The sequence below is a fragment of the Danio rerio genome, chromosome 15 (assembly GCF_052040795.2).
Source record: "Danio rerio strain M-AB ecotype USA chromosome 15, GRCz13ab, whole genome shotgun sequence".
Taxonomy (NCBI): Eukaryota; Metazoa; Chordata; class Actinopteri; order Cypriniformes; family Danionidae; genus Danio; species Danio rerio.
Window position 1 is genome coordinate 33,956,086 of NC_141035.1, and position 15,850 is coordinate 33,971,935.

At 37.2% G+C, this 15,850-nt stretch overlaps 1 protein-coding gene across 6 annotated transcripts in view; it reads right to left on the minus strand.

Moving 5' to 3' along the window:
- Positions 1-15,561, minus strand: part of ksr1b (kinase suppressor of ras 1b) — a 98,057-nt gene extending 82,496 nt beyond the window's left edge. For all 6 annotated transcript variants that reach the window (XR_015509623.1, XM_087284365.1, XM_087284364.1 and 3 more), the window contains exon 1: positions 15,101-15,561. Coding sequence is in view for 5 of the 6 variants with exons in the window: in XM_087284365.1 (XP_087140491.1) it covers positions 15,101-15,340 (240 nt within the window). In the remaining variant the exon portion in view is untranslated. The remainder of the gene's footprint in view (positions 1-15,100) is intronic.
- Positions 15,562-15,850: the final 289 nt, after the last annotated feature.

Here is a 15,850-nt window from a genome sequence, read left to right on the forward strand (position 1 = left end):
ATGCTAGAGCCATTTCAGGAAGAGGAGTGTTCCTGGAGAAAGACGTGATGAGATGATGTAATTTCCGCCTCTACTTTCCGCAAACGCTTTTGACAATTTCACTTTATTTCATCAAATAAGAGAAGCATAAAAGCTTTGCATAAAGAAGAGTCAGAGTTGGCCCAGATGATAAGGTAACTGTAGACTGTGGTGGAGTGGTGTGGATCCTGTTACACACTGTGTCACCAATACAAGCAAACCCGCTCGTATCGTTTCTGACAATAACATAAAGGTATATGGGCCAACAAACAAAAGGTGATCAGTCAAAAACTTTCGAGGAACAGAGTTGGGCACATGGAGAAGCAGAAATGGCTCAATGATGACAAAAAGTACAGCATTATACCATAAAGTGCAACGGTTTGTGGAACATAACACATAAAAAGAGAGAAGGGAGAAAAAGACAGATAAAGCTGTTGAAAAACCGCATGGGGATTTCCTGATTTGAACAAACATTAGCCGGTTGAGAGGCCTATGCTTCACCGCACCTAATGGGCCTCGCAGTGATGTGTTAACTTTCCATCCATAGAAACAAAGTGCAAATGAGCCTTAAAAAGCCTTTGATGAGCACTCATGCTACCAAGCAAAAGACTAGCATTTCCCAGAAACCAAAACTGAGACGCAAGGGAGCCGTGATTCTTCAAAATGTGTTTTTCCCAGATCTCTTCAGTCAATTAAGGTCTATTACACGAAAGAGTGTCAGCCAGGAATATCACTCAAGTACTTACGATTTCCACTGCCCAGGCACTGAAGACAGGATTGTGTCTTCTACATGGTTTTATGAGCTCATATCCAACAATGTGGCAATCCCTATTGCCATCACTGCAAATTTAATGATTTTGAAATAGGCCTCAGGCTTATAGTTAAGGTAATTCAGCCAGGTTTCAGGTTTGTTGCATGTAGTTGAACTTTCCTAGATTATTTTTCTGACAACTAGCAAAAAAAATGTCCACATGCTGATTTAGGGGGCATTCACACACTGTGTTTAAAGGGCACCTAAAAAAATCCTCTTTTGTAAGCTGTTTGGACAGATCTGTGTGTAGATATAGTGTGTCCACAGTCATACTGGGGTGATATAAAGACAAGAAGTCTCTTTTTTATAATTTCCCGATGTTAAAATAGGATCTAAATCCCACCCGTTTTGAGGCCGACCGCAACATGATGTAGCAGTGTGATTTCCCCATTCACTGAATTTATTGACAGCCAAGTATTAACATGTCTCCGTAGTAACGCGTATAATCAAATCAACAAGATGGGACATGCAAAGCTGATTAAAAGATCTGTTCAGCTCTCTGTGATCATCAGTCATCATTCAATGTGATCAAGAATGAGTTTTACAAGATTAAAACTTTTTTAAATAGTGCATGTTTGTAATGAATTGCATCAATATTACAATCTTTACTATGGCCACAGCCGCAAGTCAGTACAATTATAAAAGGAGACGCTTCAATCCTGGTTTGTGGACGTTAAATCAGGTTTATTTTGTACATCAACATAACGGATATCCATACAGCAGTGGATATTAACGTGTATCCTGTCACATTTAAAGTGCAAAAACAGTGCAAAGTTAAATGGGCGGCTGTGTGTGTTTGTATACTGTGTGTGTGTTTGTGTGTGGACTTAGTAACGACATTGTGTGGGACTCATCATTGCAGAAGGTCTTAAATTAACTCCACAACAAATGCATGAAATAATTATTAGGAAAGTTTTTTACTGTAGTATTTCTCACAAACGTTACGTGAGATCTGCTTCCTTTATGTCTGTCACTGTGCGGTTTATCTAACGCAGCGGAAGCAGAGACTGATGCACACTCTGACAGGCACGTGGGAACGGTGAGCGGGGAGAACTAGCATTAAAGACACAGGCCACAAAAACAGTTACAATGTGCTCAGAGCAGAAAATAGAACATTCTGAATGGTATAATAAATAATCTGATGAGTGTTTTAAGCTGAAACTTTAGACACATTCTGGAGACACAAAAAGACGTCTAGAAAGAGGGGTAAAAATAGGAGCCCTTTAACAAACAATTTAAAACTTTAGCAGCCTTAAAGGATTAGTTCACTAAAATGGAAATATGACTTACTCTGCTTCCTTGAGACCTTTGTTCATCTTCGAAACACAAATTAAGGTACTTTAGATGAAACTCAAGAGCTCCCTTTATCTTTTTGCTATATCTCCGTTCATATGCAGCAATTGTCCTAAGATGTTCAAAGTACTAAAAAAGGAACCAGAAGTGTCAAGGCATTCATGTGACATTAGTTGTTCAACTGTAATCATATGAAACAAAAAAAAAAAAAAATTAATATACAACTTTGTTCGCCTTTGTTTTCGTACCCTTGTCAGATTAGAGTGCACGATTACTATGGGCAGAACAGTGTATTGCCATTAGAATAGGCAATAGGCATTAGCATATTCCAACTAATTCTCACTAGATTACAAGTAGACTGTCATGTTGGAGTTAGGGTTAGTGTAAGTTGACATGTACTTGCAAAGTTTTTTAGTCAGTTAAATCCTCACCTTGGAATAATAACGTTCAATCTGCGTTCTGTATGATTTTGAGATATTGACCGTGTTATGTATTTGTATTATTTGTGCTCTGTATGTGATTTTTTTTCTCTCTCTCTCTCACTCTGTTCTCTTGTATCTGCTTTTATTTTTTTCAGGTTTCGTTCATTGGTCGATTTAAATGTCAATCATTTCCACTTCGGTTATGTCACTCTTATGTCATATCCAATAAGCATAGTCATAAAAGCGTGCGCCAGACCCCTCACCAGCCCCTTCTCTTCTGTTTCCTCATCTCTGTGTTTGTTTAAAGCATTGCGTTAGAAAGAAAAACCCTTATTGTGTATTTCTGTTGTTGCCCGTTTCTATGTGTGCATGTTCTGTGTGTGTATCCGTCTGGTATTCGTAGTCTATCTTATTTCATTTCTCATTTATGCTGTTTTCGAGGCTTGGACGAAGCAGACAGGTAAGAAGGTCCCGTGACATACATCTTGCAACACGTAGGACTACTTTTATGTTTAGTACATTAGGTTAGGGGCGAGTGCCACCCCTTGTACTTTTTGGATAGATAGAGTAGATAGCTAGAACTCGGTAGAATCTTCGTGCGTTTGTTATTTTTGTTTCATATATTTAGTTAGTTAGATGCTTCTGGGGAGTTAGATATAGTTCGGGTTTTGTTCTTTTCATTTCTTTAGCGCCACCCACGTCCCTTCTGCCAGCGTCTTTGTATTTGTCTCAGTGTTGAATATTTTGTAAATACATATTTTTGCCTTACTTTTCCATTCATTCATTCATTCATTTTCTTGTCGGCTTAGTCCCTTTATTAATCTGGAGTCGCCACCGCGGAATGAACCGCCAACTTATCCAGCACATTTTTACACAGCGGATGCCTTTCCAGCTGCAACCCATCTCTGGGAAACATCCACAAACATCATTCACACACACTCATACACTACGGACAATTTACCCTAACCAATTCACCTGTACCGAATGTCTTTAGACGGGGAAACCGAAGCGCCCGGAGGAAACACACGCGAAAGCGGGGAAAACATGCAAACTCCACACAGAAAGGCCAACTGAGCCAAGGATCGAACCAGCGACCCAGCGACCTTCTTGCTGTGAGGCAACAGCACTACCTACTGCTTCGTCTACCTTACTTTTTCTACATCTTTAATTAATTCACTGTTTTTGTTCACTTTGGCTATTGTAAATAAAGTCACACTTTTTGGTATCTACGTTTTCTGTCTGTCTTACACTCATTATTTGTATAATTTAATTTTAATTGCATGTAAAGGTCAAACCCCACTTTCCCCTAGAAAAACATCAGGGGTTTGTAACAAGCTTCAAAGTTTTTTCATTCCATAGCAAAAAGTATGTGAGTAACATTTGTTTTATTTTTTAATAAAATGTAAACAACTTATAAAAAACATCCCATAATGTAAATAAGTTGTCAATTAATAAGAATATGTCAATAACTCAATTTTGACAAAAATGTCAGATATAACCTTACAATATTAAGGTAACGAATTGTCTGTTGAAGGAGCAGTATCAGCAGATATTAAGCAGTCTACCAATGCTCTAATGAGATGTATTTTTAGTCAACAAAATGTTCAATAGGGATCATCAAAATAAAGTCTTACCGATTTTTTTGTCCCACAAAAGTGTTTTTGGAGCTTAGTATGATTTTAGTTGAACCACTGTAATGTTTTGACAATATGTTTGCTTCCTTTTTTTGACTTTGAAATCTCTGGAGTAATGTCACTGGAACAATTACCCATCTACACTAACTTTACTTCAATGACATCATCATCATCAGACCAAAATATCGTATATATAATATATTAATTTTAAAGTTTGTTTTCTCAAACATCTCAAAACCTAAATGCTGGTTGTTGTTTGGTGAACAAGATCTTTGTTCGACCAGCTATGCCCATCCACAGGAAGTCCCAAAACCAAACTGACACAGTATTGTCACCAACACAAACAATAAGGAAATGTGACTTCAATGCACTGTAGTTCCCAACCAATAAAAAACCTTGCATTTAAACTACAAAGATGAGCAAGATCTGTCTGTGAGAACGAGCAGTTTTGCAGACTGACAGACTCTGGCCACAGAGTGGTTGTGGTCAGATCTGTACTGAGCAAGTGAAAAGCATTTAGTGTTAGACAAATGAAAGACAGACACTGAGAAATAAACAAGATTTTATTTTGAGGACCTCTTATTGCAAGAATGTGTGCACTTTTAAGTGTTTAAGTTGAACTCTTAATAACAGAACAGCTGATGTTTTGTTCCAATAATTAACAACAGGAAAAAGACGACATGGTTTTATGCTAAACTAGTATTACATTGCAAAAAATTCATTGGGTGAAACAGATAATTCGAGCTAGCAGACAATTCTTCACGTGTGAAAAAAGTTGGCTAAGAATCAGAGGTTCACATGGAACTACCTTCATAGAAGTTGTTCAGTGTAATGACTTGTTGACCTCCAGACCTCCAAGTTACTGTTAATATGAATGCCTGACGCCTTTACAAGGAGAGAGTTGAGGCTCTGCTCCCAGAATGAAATTGAACACTCATTGGTTGTTTAGGTTAAGTGTAGCACATGGTTGTAGGACATATGCTAGCGTCCAAGTCTGCATCTGTTCTCCCCACTACATCAAACAAGAAGATAAAGATTTTCTTTTGTCCCATCATCGAGACAGATAAATGTGATATCATAATGCAAACTGCCTGTCTCCTCCAATATCCATAAACACAGTCAACACAGTTTATTCTGAGTGCTCGATGTAACCCTACTCCTAATGCAATTCAGCCTGCTGCTCGGAGGCTTATTGTTCAAGCAGAGAGAGAGGGAGGAACACATTGCCTAGACTTTCCACCACTTTTGTTCTTCGGCCCTTTGATGGATGCTCTCTGTCTATACAAAAGTGCTCCGTGAAGCTGCGGCACTATGGGACTGTGTGGTGTCTAGTCAGACTCACTTTCGTAAACCCACCATTGGATTGGGGAATCACATGCATGTGAAGAAAACACACTAAATTTAGGAACAGCCACAATAGCACAAACACACAGCAATCTTTCCAATGGCCTGAGAAGACGAGCCACTAACCAGAGATTCTCAGCTGCCAACCACAGCCACAATGTCTGAATTATCTCCACTTTTTGGAAACAAGCACTGAGAGAGACAGTGTGTTCATCCACAGGAATTTAGACAGATTTACTGACAGGAATCTTAATGATAATTGCCATTTAGCGCCATCTCTCTGTCCTCTGCTTTGCCTTGAGCTCCAGGAAAAACAGGTCACAAGTGTTATCAAAGTTTGTCTAAATGGAGAAAACAGCCTTGTCCAACCATTTTAGTTAAACTGATTGAGATATTTTAGAGAGATTATAGAGATTTAACCTTAGGTGAAGTTTAACAAACTAATTTCGAGAGGAGCACGAGATATGATTGATCGTAGCTCGTCTCTCACCTGTATTCATTAGTAAGCCAATCAGATTAATCCAAGCTCACTATAAGTAGCCTGTCTAAAACTACTCCCTTATCTTCATTTTCAGAAGAAACCCCCCATCCACCTCATCTCCCCCTGTTTCCTCCTTCACTAAGTGGAGCTCTCGATAACTACCCAATCTTGTACCCCCTTAAATGCTCATTGGCAGGAGCCCTGGGTTCTATTATTTTAGAGCTCGGGGTTCTCTCCCAGGACAGCATGCCAAACCTGCTATTATTATCAAGCAATATCTAAGTGTGGACTCTTGAATTAAACAGGCCTGAACAAGCTACAAAGGTTTTTTAGGATTGGTGGAAACTTTTGGGTGGGTGTGTTTGGTTAAACTTAAAGATTCTGAGAATTATGTCCTGCAGAGTTTATTGCTAACCCTCTTCAAATCAGCTGCACATTTTCAGATAATCCCAAAGATATATATATATATATTTTTTAATTCATTCATTGATTTTTCTTCTGCTTAGTCCCTTTACTTGTCAGGGGTACACAGCGGAATGAACCGACAACTATTCTGGCAATTTTAGTTTATTTTTTAAATTATAATTATTTCACTTTTTTAAGGAAGAAATTAAAAAATACAAATAAAAAAATAATAAAAAATACAATTACATATTGGAACTTAAATGAACAGCTGACTGGTTGCATATTTCCTTGCAGGTCACAAATATATTTAAATATCAGGTTACACTGCGTAAAGTACAATTCGTTTCTCCCAATATTGCAGGTATTTGTTCATTTGTAGTTTCAAAGAAAATGTTATCCTCTCCATATTTTGAACGTTAGATACTAGATCCAACAATTTAGATTTAGTAGGGGGTTTGAGTTGTAGCCGCTTTCAAGTTACAGTTTTCTTACTGGTTGTGAATGCGAGAAGTATTTTTAATAAATACTTGTCTTTTATCATTGAATTGGCCGCAAAATTTCCCAGGTAAGATGTTGTAAAAGAAAAGTCCATTCCATCATCAAAAATATTTCGTATTATTTTTATTACATAATGTCAATTTGACTGAATAGCTGGGCAACTCTAAAATATGTGAAAATGGTTTGGCAAGTCTTTTCCACATTTGCTCGAGCACTGTGCGGTATCCTTCTCCAGTGTTAACTTGGGGGTTATAAGAAGTGCATTTAAGATTGGAATACTCCTTATCAATTAATGCAGTTGCCATGATATTTGTAATATACATTTATAAAAACATGATTAATGTAAGGCTCAAATTATAGATGATATAACTTCAAGTGATCTGTGATCGGGGGTTAAAAAGTATCTGGTATCTGCCAGAGCAAATGCGTGACTGCTGTCTGTGTGTGATAGTCTTACTAGCTAATCGAGTAAGCACACTTTCGTTCTGTCCAGAATTCCGCAACCAAACTATTGAGCTGAAGCTTGACTACAAAATTAAATTGCAAATCAATTCGCAATTGCAGTATCTGTAAAAAATAAATAAATAAATAAATAAAGTTGCAATTTGATATTTTCCCCCAAATCACACAGCCCTATATCCTATTGCCCACATTCTTACAGATGTCAATAACTAAATTAATTAAGTTGAAAGAATGGTTCTTCAAACACCTAATCTCACAGGATCTGAGTTTTTAAGGAATCCTGTGGATGCCTCAGCTAGACACCCAGACTGTCAGGCCATCATGTCTGTCACTTGGAGACGTCAAAACACTTTCCAAGGTCTGACACCATACTGTATCCGTCCTCCTCGCCTTCCCACAAAAGTCCACTGAAAGCTTTTGATGTTGCTTGCAAATCTGGCAACAGACTGCATACTGGACCTGCATCTCCACAGGTATCAAAAGAGCCAGGACCACCTGGAGATCCTTGACTTTAAAAGCAACCTTTCTAACAATGGTGTCACTAGAGTTGTGTACAGAGTCCACCACAATACACAGCAAGCTGACCTGACCCACTGAACATCAAAGATAACATCACTTACATAAGCTGATGACATCATTCATTCATTTTCTTTTTAGCTCAGTCCCTTTATCAGTGGTCGCCACAGCGGAATGAACCGCCAACTTATCCAGCATATGTTTTACGAAGCGGATGCCCTTCTAACACCCATACACACTCATTCACACACATACACCACATACACTAAGGACAATTTAGCTTACCCAATTCACTTATACCACATGTGTTTGGACTGTGGGGGAAACCCGAGCACCCAGAGAAAACCCATGTGAACATGGGGAGAACATGCAAACCATACAGAAATGCCTGACCCAGCTTAGGCTCGAACTGCTCAGACTGGCAGTTTTATTAAGTTTCATAAAATGATCTCTGACCACTATACAGCCTAAAATGCATGATTTGTGATATTAACGTTCACTGGGCATGCACATATCCGTACTTGCAGTTTACCATTTGTGTAATGGTCATATAAGAGGGGCTTGACAAATTTGATGGATAGCCTCACTGAAATGGGACACCAGCTCTTTAGTGATTTCAAAATGCAAAATGTTTTCGCAGGTCAATGATGCCAGAGTTGTGTGGTAACCACAGAGCAACCATAACTAAACATAAGCATTTTAAAACGGAAATGCATTCATGTCAATGGTAGAACTGCACAATATATTGTTTCAGCATCCATATTACAATGTACACATCTGCAATAGTCACATGATTTAGGATTATAGTTACGCAGGAACAGTTTATTGCATGTTTTGCATGCGTTTCTAAGGACAGTGACTGTAGCTACGTTTCCAAATGCAAATAAAATTTATGTGCAAAACTGGATTATTGCATAGACGTGCGACTAAAGCAGCGTTTCCAATAAGAATGAGTCAAAGAGAATAAAATAGTCACTTCCTGATTAACTGGCTCCAAATATCAACAGTAAAAACTTAATCTGCTCCGATAGGGAGAAGCTACGTCAATCTTTTCTTTATTTAATAAATGACTTTCGCCTCAGAAGACAGTATGCCGACACGCATTAAATGCGCGGTGGTTTAAATGCGGAACACAGATGCTCTTATCAATACTGAAGGTTATAACACTAATACCTAAATTGGTTTAGGCATTTTAGAATGACCAAAACAACATTTCAGATGTTTTACAGGGTGCTGAGCTTGCTGGTTTATCCATTCACACACATTTTAATCCTCACATGATCTCTAATAATCAAATCATATGACTTTTTTAATGCGCATACTGGAATTAGTTCGGTGAAAGTGTTTCCATTGTAGTTTATGTGCATATTCGAATAAAAAGGTTTATCCTACTCAGCTGTGTGCATATGTTTTTTTATGCGCATTTTTAAAATTTATGCACATTTTGACGTTTCCATCAATCGTTTTTTATGCACTTTTCCAAAATGCGCATACAATTAGGTGGATGGAAACATAGCTTGTGTGAACATTTCAAAAGTATAAAGCATTCAAGCACCAGAAATTGTACCATTTGTAACTTAATAAAGATTAATTCTATTGCAATAATTCTACATAAAGGCTATTCAGTGTTATTTTACATTTGATAATTTAATATCTTTACCTGAATACTGACTCCTCAGAAAACCATAAAAAAACCTATAAGACATGTGAATAAAGCAGCATTTCCATCCAGTGAGTCAAAGAGAACAAAATGGTCACTTCTTGAATAACTAGCGCCAAATATCAATAGCAAAAACGTCATTTGCACTTGATGCTACAATGAAGGCTATGCAGTGTTATTTTATATTTCATGAATTAATTTCTGTACCTGAATAATGTTAAAATTCCCCAGAAAACACTTTCATCTTGATTGGCACTTTAGCATGATTCACTCTCCTACAAATTCATTCCGATGAATCTAAAACGAAAGCACTCTTTCCAAATAGAGCCATTCAAGTATTCAAGTATTCAAGTTATATATGATGTTTCACAGAACAAGGAAATTTCACAGTATGTCTGATAATATATTTTCTTCTGTAGAAAGTCTTATTTGTTTTATTTTGGCTAGAATAAAAGCAGTTTTATTTTTTTTAAACACCATTTTAAGGTCATAATTATTAGCCCTTTTAAGCTATATTTTTTTCGATAGTCTACAAAAAAAACGATCATTATACAATAACTTGCCTAATTACCCTAACCTGCCTAGCTAAGCCTTCACTTTAAGCTGTATAGAAGTGTCTTCAAAAACATCTAGTAAAATATTCTTTACTGTCATCATGGCAAAAATGAAATAAATCAGCTATTAGAAATGAGTTATTAAAACTATTATGTTTAGAAATGTGTTGAAAAAAAAATCTTCTCTTGGTTAAACCAGAAATTGGGGAAAAAAAATAAACAGGTGGCAAATAATTCTGACTTCAACTGTATATCCAAATCGTGCAGTCCTAGTAAATTGCACCAAATATTGTTGCAAGGGAAAAGGTAAAACACCTCTGTTCTGTTCTGCCAAAAAAAAAAAAAAAAAACATAAATGAAGAGTTTACGCAAATCACCAACACTTCAACAGTGATCAAAGTCAACCTGACAGTACTTTCTTCTAGAGAAGACTAAAATTAGAAAGTGAAAATTTAGCAGCTATATAGAGGTGTCACACAGAGTACCTGAATTACCTGCTGGATCACTGTCTGACATGTTAATTGCTGTAAAATAAATCTCTTTCATGGGAAGCGAGAGCAGCTCAGTTCATCACTGCATCTGAATTGTTTCATATTATACCATTTGGAGAAAGACTGAGGTGCTGAAAAAAACCACCAGATAAAAGAACGGCCTCTTCCCACAAGTTGTGAGAGACTATCCAGTAACTCTTCCCATCAACAAATGTACTGTCAGTGTCCACCCCCACCCAACGCAGAAATGCAACCCATACCCCTGACTCTGCTTGTTGTTGTTCTACCTCAGCACAATCCTTGCTGCATTACAGTCATTTTATGGGCACTAGACTCTGTTTACATCTTGCAACACAAATGTATCTGACACTATATTTAACACTATATTTTAGTTTGTATATAGCACTCTGGCTACATTTTGCCTACTGTTTAGCATATTTATATTGCTTGTAATTATAGTTCACTGTGTGGCCTTGGGCCACCACTCATTATCATTTTCTGTTACATAATTGTTGTTGTGGTTTGGAGGGCATATTTTCCATTCCCTTTCTTGCACTTGGCTTATTATAAGACAAGTGATTAAAAACTTGACACAGCCTTGCTTGAACGGATGCCATTTCTGTATTTAACCATGAGAAATATTTGAAGCACCTCCCTAAGATATACACAGCGAGTAGATAAGGATCTCCGAAATAAGCACCAATCCACCACAATGTGATAATCACCTGTGTCTGTGAGAACTAGCAGAAAAGATGCATGGTTTATTTGAAAAAGCCTATCATGATTATTTTAAAATGTGAGAGTCTCCAAGCATAGATCTCCAAGTGGGAACTTGAAAAGTTTTTATTTGGAGAAAAAGGTGCTTGACCTTACCAAGTAGATAAACTAATCTTCATGGAAAAGCAGCCATGTTATGTTATTTGAAGAAATACAAACACATTAGGATTAAAAGTGACGCTTTTCCACAGGCTCAACCAACTTGGGATTTCAGTTCACTTTTAGTGGGAGGGGTTAACCACCGTTTCAAAATACCTGAGTATGGTTAAAAATAGCTCCAACGCTCTGTCTGACATATGCTCCACTTGTTTGCAGAGCTAAACTGAGATAACAAGCCGTTTGACATGGAACCTACAGTTTTGAATCAGCTTCAGGACTTTGACTAGTTTACTCATCTAGAAGAGACTATTGCAAAAGTATTCCATTGCAGTGATTACCACTAAGAAGAGTTTGACAGTTACTCAAAATGAAAGCATTAGTAACTTCATTATCAAAAGAGCAGAAAAAAGCAGGCTTGCTAATGTTTTGCAAAACAACTTGGCTTGGATGCCTGTATTGAGATAAAGTTAGGTTTATATTTACACATTCTGGCTTTCTTCTCAATAACATAATTCCAGAAAAGTGTTCTTTGCAATCTATACAGCAGCAAATGACTATTAAAGTACAATATTAGCATTATTTATTTAAAGGGCACCTTTGATGAAAATCATATAGTGTATAAATATAGTGTGTCTACAGTCATATTGGGGTAGGGCTGGATGATATGGCAAAAAATTATATCACGATATATTTCTTAATATCGGTCGATATGATATAATTGCGATATTTATAGGGACAATATTAAAAAGCCAGTAAAACTTTGGCAAGACTGCACACAATGGATATCTGTACCCACAAATGCAAACTGAATTTGCAAAGTCTATAATAACTTCCAGGCTCTTATATTACATTTCTCATTATGATGCTGCTTTGGATGTGCTTGAATGTGAGCTATCTGCTATAAAATGTCTGTTACATTATGAAAATTTTAATTTATGATTTGCATCAAACAAAAATGAAGCATTGCAGTGAGAAATATTTATTTTGCACTTTTGTTTTTATATGCATGTCAGTTTAATAAATTATATTTCTGCTACAAAACAAACGAAAGACTAAAATACATCAATGCTGAAAGCTGCAAAACAGTCATTAGTAACTAATAAGCAAAATAATATACATCTCAAGAAAGAACGGACAAAAGAAAGTAGCCTCACTTCTACCACTCTTTAAAAGTTTAGGTTTGGGTTTGTGCCACTGTAAATGCTCAGTCTCGTTATGAGCTGATCTTCATTTTTCTGTATTTGTGGAAAAGCAGGTTTGAAGCACCACCGGCGCAGTACCGCTCTTTGTTATGAGCTGCAGATTCAGTGTAAACTTAGTAAAGGCAAGATTCTTTGGCGATGATGTGTACAGTATTATATTTTACATTTAGCGGACATTTGCGCTGAACACGTAGAATGCAACGCATCTAGAATCAGGCACCTTCTCTGAAAACAATCCATTGATCTCAGCAGGCAGATCAACATTCAACACATGTCATGATCGCTCTCATCTGCGATGTAGCCTTTGTAACTTTAAGTAGAGTTTGCAAACCTGTGTACTTTTCACTCTTCAACCGTTTGCACTTCCCGCAGTCACAAAAGCTCCCTGTCATCTGACAGTGGAAAGCCTTGAGTGCTTGACAGTTAATATTAACCAATATATCGGCAGGGCAGAGCGATTTAGCACATCTTTAGAAAAAAACAAAACAGGTCGCACTACACCAATTATATGCAGCTGCACAAATGCTCCCAAATATATTATGAGGTCACATCAATTAAATTTCTGGAACACATGCGACCAAAATAGTTACAATTTCGAGCCCTGTATATTCATGCAAATTTATATCGAAATACCGTAAATGGGTTTAATACTCACTGTAAAAATCACCGTTATAGAAAAAAAAAAATCTACCGCAATATAAATTAATATCGAATTATTGTCCAGCCCTATATTGGGGTTGATATTAAGACAATAAGTCGCTTTTTTAAATTCCCTGATGTTAAAATATGATTCAAATCCCACACATTTTAACGTAGGAGTGTGGTTTCCCCGTCCACCGAACTGATTAACAGGCGCATATTAACATGTCTCAGTAGTAACACACACCAAATCAACAAGATGAGACGTGCGCAAAGCAACTGGGACTAAAAGATCTGTTTAGCTCTCTGTGATCATCAGTCATCATTAAATGTGATCAAGAGTGAGTTTTACAAGATTAAAACGTTTTTAAAACAGTGCATGTATGTAATGAATTACATCGATTTTACAGTCTTTACAATCGACACAGCCGCATGTCACTACATTTATAAAAGAAGACGATTCAATTCCGGTTTGGGGGCGTTAAATCAGGGTTATTCTTGACCATTAACATAGCGAATATTCATACAGCAGTGGATATTAACGTGTATCCAGTCACATTAGTGTGTGACTCATCATTGCAGAAAAGCTTGAATTAACTCCACAACAAATACAACAAATAATCATTCTAACTATAGTATTATTCACAAACGTTACATGAGGAACGCTTCATGTCGGTCACTGTGCTGATTATCTAACGCAGCCAAGGCGGAGATTAAGGCAAACTCTGACAGGCACATGGGAACGGTGGCCAGAGAGAACTAGCTATAAAGGCTCAGGCAACAAAAACAGCTACATTGTGTTCAGAGCAGAAAATCCAATATTCTGAAAGGTGTAATAAATAATCTGATGGGTGTTTTGAGAGGAAACTTTACAGGCGCACTGTGGACACACAAAAGACTTATCTTAAATCTTGCAAAAGAGGTAAAATAGGTGCCCTTTAAATGTTAATACTCCTAGTCATACTTCCATGTGATTTCAGACTGAATATTTAAAGTATCATGGTAAACAATATACGGAGCATGTCACAAGTTATCTTTGAACAAATGTGCGAATATAAAACCAACTTCACCTCAATAAGGCCTGTTTATGCTTTAGCCAAATGCACCATATCAAGTAAACATATGATTATATTCACAACACTAAATCCATGGCGCGTTTAAAGAAGCAGCAACCACTTCATGTCATCACAGATAAAGTGCTGTTCAATTTTTCAACCGCAAACATGTCTACTTAGCATTGCACAAGTAAAGCTTTACATCATAAGGGGGGTTGTCAAATGCACCCTCAATAACTACACCAAACAACCAGGAAGTAAGAGGGGGTTTCCGTGGCCCTACAAATTATACAACAATTGTATATTGGGGTAAAGTTGGCTTTATATTAGCACATTCGTTCACTTTTGATTAGTTACAATTGGTAACATGCTTCTTTAAATAATGAGTCTAAAACTGCTTGTAAATATGACTTCAAAACAACATTAACACTATTTATTGTTAAATGACTGTAAACAATGTTGTACTTTAATAGTCATTGGCTGCTGATATTATTTAGAATTTCCCAAGAATACCTATCTGAAATTATATTAGCAAGGTGAAAGTCCAAATGTGCGAATATAAACCCAACTTCACCTCAATGCAATGTATTAACAGACAACATAATGAATGATAAATAAAGCAAGCAGCTATTGCAGCTATTATCGAACACTAAATCACACAACAAGTGGTGCAAACTTGATGTAAGATAATGCAACCTGTCAAAAAGCAGGTAGGCATCCAAAAACTGAATGTTATTACCTCTAAAGCACGTATTTCGTGTTGGGTCAGGTCGTTTGAAGCGGCGCATTTGGTCCGGAGCCCCTTCAGACTAGAGATGGAGATCTCGATCAGTCTCTGGATCAGTTCACATTGGTGAAGCGCGTCCATTCCTGCGTTACTGCACTGCAAATGCTCCTCATCACTTGTGACCATCTTTCCAACTTTACCAGATACACTGCTAGTCTCCATTCCTCGGCATTGGCACGGCTTTAGGGGCATGAGCTCGAACTACAGCAAAACACTAGTGCAAAGACATGCTGTTGTAAACTAAACGGAGGTGACAGTCCTAGTCTAGATAAGTTTTGTTACTGGTTTGGGGCGCAAACGCACTCGTCAAACATAGTCGTGGACTGGTTTGACAGCCTGACAGGACGTGTTGTCAGCTTGTTCCGCCTCAGATGTTGCATGAATATCCCGTGAAGCCTCTGAGAAGCGCTCGCGTAGGTCTCGCCCTCTGTCAGCTGTTTGAAGCTGTTGGATGCTTTGCAGTGTGGGAAATGAAGTTTTGTTTGCGCGCGCATCAGCAGACCTTTTGAAGTTGGATTAGATCATTTGAAAATTTGAAAATTTTACATTATAAAAATAATGTTAAAAAAATTATATAATATTATACAGTAATATGACATAGGATAATTGAATATATGCCTAATTATTATTTTGATTAGTTACATTATGTGAATATTATTTCAATATATCAATTAAAAGTATAATCATAAACATAAATAGTTG